At 51.6% G+C, this 13,112-nt stretch overlaps 1 protein-coding gene across 1 annotated transcript; it reads left to right on the top strand.

Annotated features, from left to right (window-relative positions):
- The first annotated feature begins 8,728 nt into the window (after positions 1–8,728).
- LOC146589786 (galanin receptor 2b-like) lies at positions 8,729–12,793 on the top strand. Its single transcript, XM_085315657.1, has 2 exons — positions 8,729–9,141; positions 12,055–12,793. The coding sequence occupies exons 1-2, from the start codon at positions 8,768–8,770 to the stop codon at positions 12,791–12,793; spliced, it is 1,113 nt and encodes a 370-aa protein (XP_085171783.1). The 5' UTR covers positions 8,729–8,767.
- Positions 12,794–13,112: the final 319 nt, after the last annotated feature.

The following is a 13,112-nucleotide window of genomic DNA, read 5'->3' as shown; positions in this document are numbered from 1 at the left end:
AACAGCCAACTGTTATCAGCGGATGGACCCCATTAGCAGCAGTGTATATGAGATGAAAAGCCATGCTAAAAGAAGGAAGAATACCCTCAGGGCGGGTGGGGGGTATTTGCAAATATACCTTTGAAAAGGACTTTGAAAAGGGAAACATTTTCCAAGCAGCTTGACTTACTGTAAGATCCTCTGACGATATTCAGAGCACTGGCAGAAAGAAGTGTTGCACTGACCTTCAAGGAAGAGTTTAAAGGGCTATCAAAGGAACGGTAGTTCTGTCAGCTTAATTTTTAGATCCTGAGGAAACACTGGAAAAATCAGAGATAGAAGCAGTTAGCAAATATTGAACCACAGCCAGCAAGGATTTGTCCTGTCAAGGCTCTTGCAGGGAAGAAAGCAAATACTGCAAAAATAAGGAGCCAAGAGGATTTCCCTCTCCTTATCTTTGACCCCAACAGTAGATGCCTATCTTTGATCATGTTGTTTCAACTGGTAGCTGGTAGTGAGAAATAGACACTTAGAAAGCTTAATTCATCCCGCCTTGAAACTAGTATTTGGATGAATAACACAGCCATCTGTCTGCAGTAAAATGAATTGTATTCAGGAAATCCCTCTTTCCATTCATTCGCTAAAATAGAAGTCTACAGTGGGAATTTGGGGAGATGAACTTCACTCAGTAGTCAAAATGACCACCTTAGAGGTGGGTTTCAATTGCAGCTCTAGGCATTACATTTAGGAGATCAGTTCTCTTCTGGATCCCCGGACACGCGGTGCCTGCTGAGGTGGCCCAAGGTACCTGAAAGCTCCACACAAGCAGTGTGACTGGAGGCCAGCACAGACTCACGTAGGTGTTGGAAGTGACTCTAGGTGCTGATGTTTGTGTAAAAAGACTTCTCCCTCCCTCCATTCAGATGGCTACTTCACTGGACTCCAGCACGGATCAGGGACTGARTTCGTTTACGCCCACATCTACTTCTAGTGCCTCACAAGATGCCCTRAGCAATCCTGCCTAGCCTCCAGCTGCTGCTCCAGAGGACACAGGTTGCCCACTGGCCCTGGGTCTTGACTACCAACCTATTGCARATGGCTCAAGCCTGCAAATTAGCAACTCTCAGGGAAATTATTTTGTGTATGTGTGAACATCAGTGATACAATTCTCCATAAGCGTTACCTCAGCTAATCTACATTGTTCCAAGTGGAGTAGCACAATGTGACTCAGAAGATAAGCCAGCTTTAAAACAGCGTGGTTTGGAATATGTTTCTAGCTTCCAGAGAGATTCTCCAGAGTCCCTGCACAAGCTTCCCTCATGCAGCTCTTTCCCTTTTTAGGGATAGCTTGTCAGGTGCTGACCATCCCACAAAACTAGATAACCTGAGGTGACCACTGCAGCTGGCACAAAATTATCTGCTTCCTGAAACATGCATTGATACATCTGGGGCTGAGCTCAGCTCCTTCATACTGCAAACRTTACCTGCTATATCTGCTAATTTCCATATCCCAATGCTGCTGACGCTGTCATCCAGAGTGGGCAGAAGCTGAGGGTTTGGTTTGGTTTCTTTCCTTCTGCTTGCTTCATCGATTTTAGGATCAGGATTCATCTCAGTGAAATGGAGATGCTGCTCGGCTGGGGACATGTGTATAAAAGATGGATTAGTTCCCCAGCTAGTGTAAATGTCACTTGTGATTYACAGGCATGAAGTCACTTTCATCAGTGGTGGAAACCACACGCTCTGAAATAGTCAAWTTTTTTTCTCATTTCATTCTTTGTGCCTCTAATACAAGGAACAATACAAATCCCCAGCTGAGGACTACGCTAGTGGGAGTGTGTTGGTAGGAGCAGGAAAGGCTTATTAGACAAAAACGYTAGTTCTCTCCCCTCCAGCCCACTCCAGCTGCCTGCATGCTTTTGRCTCTTTCTCTTTAGGAAGCTCCTCCCTAGTTGCCCCTTTATGGACAAGTGGTGAATTGAACCACTTGAATATTCCTTTGCCACTCTCCCTCTCAGTGATCCTCGTGCAACCAAAGTTTCCATTTCTCCCTCTGTGAGCGTGCTGGAGTGAGAACACCATTCCTCATCCATCTGCACTGCAAATATCCCACAACACCCACATTACTGTCTTCCTCGTCATGAGTGAGCAAGGATCCTCCTTCCTCTCCATGACCTTACACAATTACCAAGACCATACCATAAATGACACCAATTTTTCTGCTACTAGCAAAGGACCAGTATTCTCACCTTAAAAAAAAAAAAAAAAAAAAAAAATCTCAGTTTCTTTTTTTTCCTCCCTTTTTGTTCTTTTTTTTCCATAAGACATAGACCTCACCTATCTAACCACTAAATTATAATACTTACCCTTGAATTGCTGGAGGTGGGGAAATATTCAAACTCTTTCTTACTCAAGAGTTGGGGTACATCTGAATACAAGGAGATATCCACAAAGTGTTTTCTCAGTCTGAGCTAATCACTCAGGACTTCCAGGCTGTTCGGTGTTGAGTTAGTCCATGAAGACAATCTTGTCTGGGACACGAATCATCTCGTTCTAAGGTCAATATCTGAAATGGCTCAGATGCTCCCTAAAAGGGACTATGTCTATTGGGCATGAAGGGAGCCAGCAATGGTTAGCTCAGATACAGAATACCACTTTCATTTATGTATATATTAGGTGAGATGAATCCTATCCTGCGGTTCCCTGTGTAAGAGGTGACAAATGAGAATAGTCTGAGGATGATCTTTCCTCTTCAGTAAAGAGGACCATGGAAGATGGAAGTGATAACTTCATAATGGTGCACAGCCTTCAGGCAGGACACAGGCTCCTCAGCTGAAGACCTTGTCTCTCCTCTGTCTTCAGAAGCTGTTTTCTTCATCTGTACAGCTTCCTATCTCCAGAGGAGAGAGGAAATAGAAGAAACAATGGTACTGCATAAATTACAGTTCTTCCATTTTGTTGTTGTTGTTGTTGTTGTTGTTTTACACAACCCAAAGGGCTCTTCACTTCTGTAGTCTTCATTGCTCTCAGCTCCCTAAGTATCCTGTCATCTAGAAATGAGTGATTCACATGTTTGCTATGAACCCTGGACACAAACCTGGCCTCCCGCATGCAGCCTGCTGTTCCCACAGGACATTTACCTTCTTTCATCCTCCAGATAAAGCACAATTACTCTGCATGGCTCAGCTGTAACCCAGCTCTGCTTTAGGCTTTCCATTTGGAAACCTAGCCATCCTCTCTAAACTTAGTTCTTGGCTTACTCTGTTGGTGCAGATCTCAGAGTCATGAGAAACTCCAGAGGGTGATCTGTATCAGAGCCCTCAGAGCATTAATAGGCCTTAATGGCCCCAACGAAACTCACTTGGGGCCTCTATCTGCACCCTTTACCAGTGGTTCCATTTAAGCTCAGTTGTGGGTCTTCAGTCCTGACCTAGCTATGCCATAGGAGTATCAGTTTCAAGCTCAGTCATAGCTATGCCCATACCTGTCTGTGGACCCCATTGATCTGGATCCTGATCCACAAATTGACTTCCCAATTTGACTTTGGACCTGTCTTGCCACTGTGGACCTGCCTGGTGATCACTGGACCGTATCTCACTCTGGTTATAGTTACTGGGCCTGATTCTGATCTGTGGGCTGACTTTCYGGCTTGACCTCGGCCCTACTTCATCACCATGAACTTGTTGGATTATCTGGACTCTTAACTGAACCTGGCTACCATCTCCAGTCCTTCTTGCCTTGCTTGGGTACTGTGAGGCTATAGACCCTGGCTGTGTTACCAGGTTCCTGTTCCTTAGGGGGTAACTGGCCTTTGCTGCTCCCCCTAACAAGCTGCACTCCTCCACATATCCACTTTTTATGTGTCCTTTCATAGGATCTGTACCTCCTCTCCCAACTCTTTTTCTCTAGGATACATTTTGCCACGACCAMATGACACTAGCTACTCTAAAGTTAAGTGAATGTAGTGTGCTCCCTTGCAAAACTCTTCCCTATAAATGACTCCTTTAAAGACATGCTCCAGACATGCTACTGAGAGATGAAATACGCTTCTAGATTGAGTGTTCACTCACAACAACCAGTAAGAGGTGCTTGCAGCCAAGTTCTCTTCAGCACTGACACTGGTCCTGGCATGCGTATTCCAGCCCCACAGTAACTGCACTTCTGCCCTTCCTCTCTGTACCCAAATTGATGCCATGCCTACTGGCACAATCCCTAGTGAAACGTGTCTGGCTTGGCCGTTCATGCACCAGAACCACTAAAATATACTTACTTACAAGCTCTGCTGGGACCCTATSCTGGCCCTGGCATGCCTATTCCAGCCTCGCAACACCTTCACCTCTGCTCTTCCTCTCTCCACCCCAATTGACACCATGCCTACTAGCTGGTTCACAGGTGAAACGTGCTTCTGGCCCAAATGTTTACTCACAACAACCACTAACAAGTGCTCTCAAGCAAGTTCACTTTTTTTCTTAGAAAATAGAGCRGGTCCAAACCAATGCAAAAATGCTGTATTTCAAACCTCAGAGAGGGAATGTGGAGCAAGGACATTCTTGCACAGCCCTGGRACAGGCAGGCACCCCCAGCAAAAGGAGGGGACAGCGCAGGGGGCAATGTCACTCTTCGACTGAGCTCAGCAGCCCTGGATCAGCACATCAGGCTGTGCTCCGTGTCAGTGAGTGAGGGGCTTGGGAATGCCAGAAGATTTTACTTGTATTTTTTTTTTTGGGGGGGGGGGGAACAGGACAAGGTGTGCATGCTGCAATGTGTTCTGTGTGCAGACGGGGTGCACATGTATTGGGGGGTGTAGGTGTTCACAGGTGAGTGTGTGCTGGGGGATGTGTGCACACAACTGTCATACGCGTGACTCTGTGTGTGTGTGTGCGCGCGTGTGTACAGGTGCATGTGGCCAGGAGTTTGGGCCTATGTTTGAGTGTGTGTGTGTGCATGTGTGTGTGCGTGYGTGCGCRCCTGTGCTTGAGCGCACCGGGACCGGGGCAGGGGTGGAGCGAGCGACGGCAGGGCTGCTGCCGCTGGCGGGCTCTGCCCGAGCGGCCGCGGCGGCGGCAGCAGGAGCGGCAGCGGCAGCGGGCGGCGGGCAGCAGCGGCAGTGGACGGCAGCGGCAGCGGGCAGCGGCGGCAGCAGGAGCGGCAGCGGGCAGAGGGCACCGGCGGCAGCACCGGCAGCGGCAGCGGCGGCAGGAGCAGCAGCGGCAGCGGGCAGCTGCCCGTGGCGGGGTGAGCGGCGGCGCGGACCGGGGCCAGGTAGGCTGCCGTCGGCAAGGGCAGGGCGCTGCCGCCCGGACGCCTGGGTCCCGCGGGTGCTGCCCGCGGGGGCGGAGCGGCGCGGAGCGGGGCAGGGTGCCGGTGCCCACGGGACGGCTGCGGGCGGCCGCCGGGTGCGGAGGCGGCTCTGGAGGGCGCTGCCTCCGAGGCTGAGCCCCGAGCTTGCCAGGCAAAGGTGGCTCTGCCTTGCCCGACAGTGGAGCAAACGTGGCTCCGCTGTACGAGCGGGGAAACTGAGGCTCTCCGTGCTGGGCGCAGCAGCAGCGACAGCAGAACGAGCCCGGGAGTCCTGGCTCCCAAGCCCTCTGAAGCAGGGACCTCCACCCCSTGCTCCAGGCTGCTTCTCTCCCTCCAGCTGCTCTTGCCAGTTCAGCTCGGCAGGATTTGGGTTCCCTCCTCCCACTTCCCATCACTGCTGTGTCTGTYCCCTTCCCTGCTTTCTCCTGTCCTTTTTGGCCTTCCTTCCCTTGATGCAGGAGATGGTTCCCAGGCGCTCGTGCATTGCAGAGAGCTGGACTATGCCACCTGGCGTGACTCACTGCCTGCCCCTGCCCWGGGTCTGTGCTGGTCCCTTCCTTACTCCCACTGAGTGGGCGCAGGGGACCATTCATTCCCCTTGCTTGAACCCTTGGTAGAAATGTCAGGTCTCTCAGGTTCCTGCTCCAACTTTGCCACTCATTCGGTTCTCAGCCCTGGGGACATTACCTTCTCACCACATCTCCTTCGCCCCTGTTAACCCTGCGCAGCAGATACTGCAGARGAATCCTATTGCCCACAGTTTCCCTTTGCTCTCTGTTCATAGCTTCTGTCCGCTCCCTTTCAATGCTAGTCAGGGCTGTTCAGGACCAAGTGAAACTCAGCAGCATCCTCATAAATCTGTTCACAACATGGCAGGGTGAAACGCTTGCAAAATGCTTTCAAGGGACAGCGAGGGTGGAGGCAGCTTCCTGAGCAGATGCTAACTGCAACTGGGAGACATTGCACTCTGCCAGAGAGGATCTGAGCAATTCCTGACAAGTCCTTTAGCATCTCAGCACCCCAGCACAGGCATCACGGTTGGCGTAAGTCGCTTAAGAGACCAGAAAGGGCAGCCCTGCCTTCACTCCGTGCCTCTTCCCATCGCTGCCCTGTCTCTGCAGGTAGCACTGTGAGACTGTGGGAAGCTGTGAATCTGGCCCAGAATTAACCCATCAGAGACAAAGATTTATTTCTCTGCTGCATCACTGAGCCACCTGATCTGACCGATGACAAACCCAGCCCTTCATGCCTGTTGTCTCAGTTCCCATCTTGAAAGGGGACTGAAGGACTATTTGGCCCTTATGAGCCACARGCCACCAGGAGAACCTCCCAGGAGAGCACATGAAGGTACAGCAGTGGCAGGGCTACATGGCCAGGCACTTAGCCAGCCTGCCACCGTGTCCTTCCTGGCACTGTGCTCCTGGGTACTGGCTGTGCGAGGAAAGCGCTCACTAAGCTCACTGAATTCCCTGTCCTACCTGCTTAAGAAATAAGCTTGGAGCTGAGTGACAAATAGCAGCAGTAGAGGTTCCTTGGTAGCCAGAAACAGTTTTTCCAAAGTAAAGCATGAGCTGCTCACATGCACATCAAGGGATGTTAACTCTGGAGCGTAACCAGGACATGCGATGTGCCAGTACTCAGAAGTGATTTCGCTGCTGATGGCAGCAGAGGAGGCCGGCTTGTGGGGCTGCCTTCTTGGGGGGTGCTTTGGTTTGYGGCAGGGGTGTGGGGGTATTCCCTGCCTTCTCCTTAGATCAGCCCTTGAGGAGGGCTGCCTTGCGAGGGAGGAAGGAGGAAGAGGAGGAAGAATGTTTGGCAATGAAAAGGAGGGGAGGAGGAGGAGAAGCAGCCAGTTATGCTGCCAGGCGACGCAGGTACTGTCTGGTGGGTGACAAGACGAAGCTCGTTTCTGGCTGAGCTGTCTGCTGTGCTCCAGCTTTGCTAGTACCTTCCTCAGACCTGCAAAAGGATCTCGGTGCTACAGCCACGCACAGGGTATAATCCTGAGCACAGCCTAAGCCAATGCAAGCAAATACAGGCAAGAATAAAACACCAGGAGCAGCCTGAGCTGCTCTGCCCTGCATACAGGGAAGCTCCCTGGTCCCAGGGGAGTTAGTTAGGCAGCATGAGAAGAGCCTCAGGCTCTGGAGCAGACTCTGGGACCAGTTTCTGACAGGCCTCCATTAATCTCTTTCTCCCACTTCTGCCCAGGGCCAGTGGGAGCTCCTTTGCTTCTTGCATACACTCACACTGCATGGGTCTACTCTAGTCTTGCAGTGGCCATGRGAAGGCTTTCAGTCGTACTCAGAGCTGACACTGCTATTTTAATTGGCTTTGTTCATGCACTGAGAGAGAGCTGAGATCACACCTAAGAAAAATAGATGGCCTTCACTTCAGTGCTGGCCCTCCCAGCTTTCCAAAAGAGCCTCCTCATCCCTTTGCCATCCAGCACACACGAGCCATTTCATGTTCATGGACTTTGAGGTTTCCATAAAGCAGAAGAGTTGGGGCTGAACAGGAATTTTCTGCACTGCACCTTCAACAGGGCAAATAAATATACATTCAGAGCGACCCTGAGCCACTCTCTTCAAAGTCCCCTTTGCTTCCTCTGCTTTGGGAACACTAAGTGCCTATGGGAGCAAAGTGTGTGTCAAAGAGTGAAGCGCAGGTGCCTTCTGGGTCCCAGATAGCTGAGTTCCCATCAGTCCAAGTGCTTTCAGTCCAAGTGCTTATTCTGGAGGAAAGGGAATGACACAAAAAGCCCAAGCCCTGGGACAGTATGTGTCTCCTTTGTCATCTGTATTACTCTGAAACCAAAGCAAAGATTGTCCCGTCGGAGCTGCACTCCTTCCGAAGTCCCAGACTGGCCACTACATGGAGTTGTGTAGCAGCTGCTACTGCCAGAGGCATTCCCAGCTCTGCATCTGGTGTGCTGTGTTTATTGTAGGAGCAGGTAYTCAAAAGGCTGGGAGCAGGGGAGGGTTACAACCCTACCTATCTGTATGARGGAAGCCAATGTCTCGGCTTGTCCAACTGGTTGGTTTAGGGCTGGAGCCCACTGCTGAGAAGGAATTTTCCCTCCTCTCCCCCTAGTCATCAGTTGGACYGGCTGGGACATCTTTGATCCATCTCCACGGAGGAGGACTTTGCTCCTTCMATGAGGCCAGATACCAGCCTCTCCYCTCCCCCAAACTTCAACTTCCAGCATTATCCATCTAAGAAGGCACCTAGGTCCAGGCTGTAGATTCATTCCACAGCCAGAAGAGGGGAGGAGGGCATCTGTAACCCCCAAGATAACCCTATACTATGTGTCTTGCAGGCCAGCARCGTTGGAAGGAACTCACTGAAAAGCACGTGGGTCACAGAGCTGAGAGCAGGGCTCCAGCTGTCTGCAGTCAGCTCATGAGCACATCAGCCAGTCTAATAGGCTGAGCAGTTTGTCTGTATTGCTCCAGGCTCCAACACTTCACCACAGCCACAACGCAGAATGACAGAGCATGAGGACTTCGCCAGCTTGGCTGGATACTGGAACTCCTCCAACAGTTACCAGTTCAGCCCTGCCAGCATCATCGTCCCTGTGGTCTTCTCCCTCATCTTCCTCCTGGGCACAGTGGGCAATWGCCTGGTGCTAGCAGTGCTACTGCGCAATGGGCAGATGGGCCACAACACTACCAATCTCTTCATCCTCAACCTCAGCCTGGCTGACTTCTTCTTCATTGTCTTCTGTGTGCCCTTCCAGGCCACCATCTACTCCCTTGAGGGCTGGGTCTTTGGCTCCTTCATCTGCAAGGCTGTCCACTTCTTCATCTACCTCACCATGTATGCCAGCAGCTTCACACTAGCTGCCGTCTCAGTGGACAGGTAACAGTCTAAAGACACCTTGAGGCTGGGATAGAGGGAATGGTTCTCCAGACATTTAGTCTGAGGACCTGGTTGGAGGGAGAACATGGGAGAATGGTGGTCCATCACTATTAGGCAGATGGTTCAAAGCCCAATAGTGTGGTCCAAGCCAAAGGCAATTTAGAGACCAGTCGTGTCTCCAGCCCTCTAACAACCCCAGGGCAGCACTTCCAGCTCTCCTGAGTGCAAAGCACATGCTGATCCTGCTTGCATTTTCCACAGGGGAGACCTTCCTGGTGGTAAGGGTGCTTGAGATCTGACTTTAGGTCCTCACTGTGCCACAGACTCCAGCTGGGAGTCACCTAGCTCTRTATCAAAGATGGCACAGAGAGGATAACAGTTATCCTCAAGCCATCATTGTGGAGAATCATCATGTGATGGCAGCAACGCAAACAGATAGTACTGTAAGAGAAGCCACATAAATATCCCAAAGAAATTTCAGTCCTGCAGCAAGCAAAGCTCTTGTACTTCTGGGGCTGCTGGCCCAGCACAAAACCTGTCCTCTAACAGTCCCTGTCCAGGCCCCAGCTCTCCTYGGTACCCTGTGCAGAACAGCATCCACCCCGAAGGCTGAGCAGCAACTGGCATTTCCATGAGCAGTTTTTGCCTTAGTGTGGTCATGGGGACMGAGCCCAGCCCTGCCATAAGTTAAGCAGTGACCCTGATTCCAGTCATAGGAATACGCAGCAAGGAAACACATTTCTGAAAGGTTTGGGCCAGCCACGCTTTGCTGGTAGAATTTAGACTGTCTTCACTGCAGTCCTGCTTCAGGTTCAGACTTGACTAGCATGTGCCTTCGCTTACACCACATGCTGGCCCCAAAACTAGGTTCAGGCAGCCTCATAGTCAAAAACTTGGCCACTAAATTTGCAGGGACAGACCCTTGGGAGATCACACTGTCCACCCTGGTCCCAAGGTACAATCAGTGCCATCTAAATCATTCCTGAGGGCTCTACCTTGTTCTGTTGGCATCACACTAACGTGTCAGCCTCCCTGCTCCTGTAGTAATGGTGCAGGACAAGGGAGAGATCTGCACTGGGGTAAATGCCCAGCCTTACCTACCATACATGGGAAATGTCCTGGCCTATCTTGCTGGCTGTGCTAGCTTCCAAGGGTACCAAGACAAGATAGGKCCAAAGAGCCTTCTGTGATGAGGTGGTGCATGGTGCTGCCAGTCCCTCCAGGCAGAGGGAAGCTTCAGTGCCAGTGTTCTCCAGTCCCAGTAAGGGGGGAGGGAAGTCTGAGTTGGTTTAAATCTCCCCAAAGGAAGTGTGGTGCTCTTCTCCCAGCACCTTTCCACTTTGTCCTGCTCCCAGGTGCCATCTGCAAAACCAGGCACCTGTTATCAAACATCAGTGTGATACTCCAGCAGTTCACCCACCCTGAGAGGCTAGCACCCTGGGGGAGGGAGGGGTGAGTCCCCCAAATCTCCCAATCTTTTCAGACTGGCGGGAACACAGCCTGGCTCTCATCACAAGAATGACCTCAGATTTCCCACGSTCCCTGAAAGCTCGCATCCCTGCCCCTGCCACCTTGTCTGCTCCTTCATCATACTGGTCACTCCTCAGTCAGTCTGGAGGCAAGCTCTGGCAGACTGATGATCAAGCAGAAGGCTCAGACTGCTACTCAAGACTCCGTGAGATGAATGACTTCTAGGCCAACGTGTAAGCCTCTTGCTTTCCTGCACCCAGGTGGCATGAGCAGTCTGCATCTCCATCCAGCTCAGAACTGGGAGCACTATCTCAAAAGCATCCCTCCCTGCCAAAGGGCATCTTGGCACAGCATTAGTGCTTGGGTGCTTTTCCTTTCTGGTGGCACCTGTATGCTGTACTGCAGTGCTGCACCCAAGAGGTGGCCGCATTTYGCCTCAATGTGAAATGGTTCTCACAGAGCCTCTGGGAGCTGTCAGGATGAAAGGCAAACAACAGGGTTTTGTCACACGYGTGACCCTTTACACCAACTGCCTGTCTTATCTGCCTGCCTTGCATGTCTTACAGTGCAAAAAATCAGCATTATTCTGCAGATAGTGGCAGGCTGCGGCTGCAGCAGAGACAGACTCCTGTCTGTGCTGACAGCTCCTCTTCATGCCCTGCCCACAAGCACCAAACCTTCTTCTCTCCTTGCTGTCATCCACTGTGCAGCTCCTGCAGGAATGTCAGGGCAAACACAGGAATTCACATCTGCTGCCTGTCACTTCTCCTGCCTGATGGTGTAACAGAGTGGAACATGAGAGCGGTTCTGCGCTTTGCCCCACGGTGTTGCCTGGAGGTGTGGGAGCCAAGCTGGCCAAAACACCATTTTTTACCGCTATTGCTGGAGGAGAGCAGATGATAGGCTGCTGTGAGCTGGTCTGAGAAACCAGACAGTGCCAGAAGGAGAGGGACTGTCCCAGCTGCCATGAGCTAATCCCCTCTATGCCAGTCTGATCTGAAAGCTGGGGAAGGCTGGGGAAGGAGTCTGCACTGTGCCCATCACCCAGTAAGGCTTCTCCAGGACTTAACGCCTCAGTTCAGACCTTTTACTGTTGGATAAGTGGGGCTGTAGCCCCAGCAGCAGTGGTCTGCATGGTCTCCATGGCCCCATCTTTCTGGCCCTGGCTTCGGATCATAACCCACCCTGYCATATATGGAGGAGTCCATCAGTCTGGGCTTGAGGAGAGATGCAACATGTCTTGAAAGAGAAAAAAATGGTTACCATGACTGTGTCTCAAAGACAGTGTGAGATAACATGGAGGGTTATTGCTCAGGGACCTTCATGAGAATGAAGGAAACCCTCATTTTCCAGAGCAGCAGGAGTCCTAAGTCCCTGGTGTTTATGTGGCCAGGCAAAGCCTGGCTGCAATCTCAGTGCTGGTTGCTTTGGTCTCCCCTCCAGGTACCTGGCCATCCGCTATCCGTTGCGCTCCCGGGAGCTGCGGACTCCCTACAATGCAGTGGCAGCCATGGCTGTGATCTGGGGCCTCTCCGTGGTCTTTGCTGGGCCCTACCTAAGCTATTACGATTTGATTGAGTGGGAGTCCAGCTACATCTGCATGCCTGGCTGGGAGGAATGGAGGCGCAAGGTCATGGACACCAGCACATTTGTCTTTGGCTATGTCATCCCAGTAATGGTCATCAGCCTCTCCTACACCAGGACCATCAAGTACCTGTGGACAGCAGTGGACCCTCTGGAGGACGTGTCAGAGTCCAAGAAGGCCAAGCGGAAGGTAACCAAGATGATCATCATTGTAACCATCCTTTTCTGCCTGTGCTGGCTGCCCTACCACGTGGTCATCCTTCGCTACCTCTATGGAGACTTCCCCTTCAACCAGGCCACYTATGCCTTCCGCCTGCTTTCCCACTGCATGGCCTATGCCAACTCCTGCTTAAACCCCATTGTCTATGCCCTGGTCTCCAAGCATTTCCGCAAGGGCTTCAAAAAAGTTTTCAGCTGCCTCCTGAGGAAGAAACCCCGCAACAAGGTGCATGTGGTGCACGCTGCCCATATTGTGCCTTGTTTTGAGGCAGGCTCCACTGAAGTGTCCCAGATGCATGAAGACAGCAACAGGTGCAAGCTGACCCCAGCCTCCCTGGCAGCCCCCTCCAGCTCCTCCAAGCCCCTTCACATTTCTTAGCAGCCAAGCTCCACGCTATTTGCCAGCTGAGCTGTATCAGCAGCCTCAGGCTATCCTTTCACACCGGATGAGAAAAAATGGGAAAGACAAACCAAAAGCCCTGGTATATCCTTCTCCTGGCCTGACTATTTCTTCTTATTCCACAGACCAACCATTTTCCTAAGTTGTCTCCCCACAGTGTGTTGCATGCAAGGGCAGGGATGGACCCAGACCCTCAGCCCATCTGGACTTCAAGGACTAAAGCTCCTCGGGACCCCACTGGCTTAGCTCCTCTCTTGGCTGCTATTCCTTCAGCTCTTTTGCTCAGTGTACCCTGTTG

Source organism: Rhea americana, unplaced genomic scaffold, assembly GCF_003343005.1.
Source record: "Rhea americana isolate MKP2758 unplaced genomic scaffold, rheAme1 scaffold_433, whole genome shotgun sequence".
Classification (NCBI taxonomy): domain Eukaryota; kingdom Metazoa; phylum Chordata; class Aves; order Rheiformes; family Rheidae; genus Rhea; species Rhea americana.
This window is presented reverse-complemented; position numbering and strand designations above follow the sequence as displayed.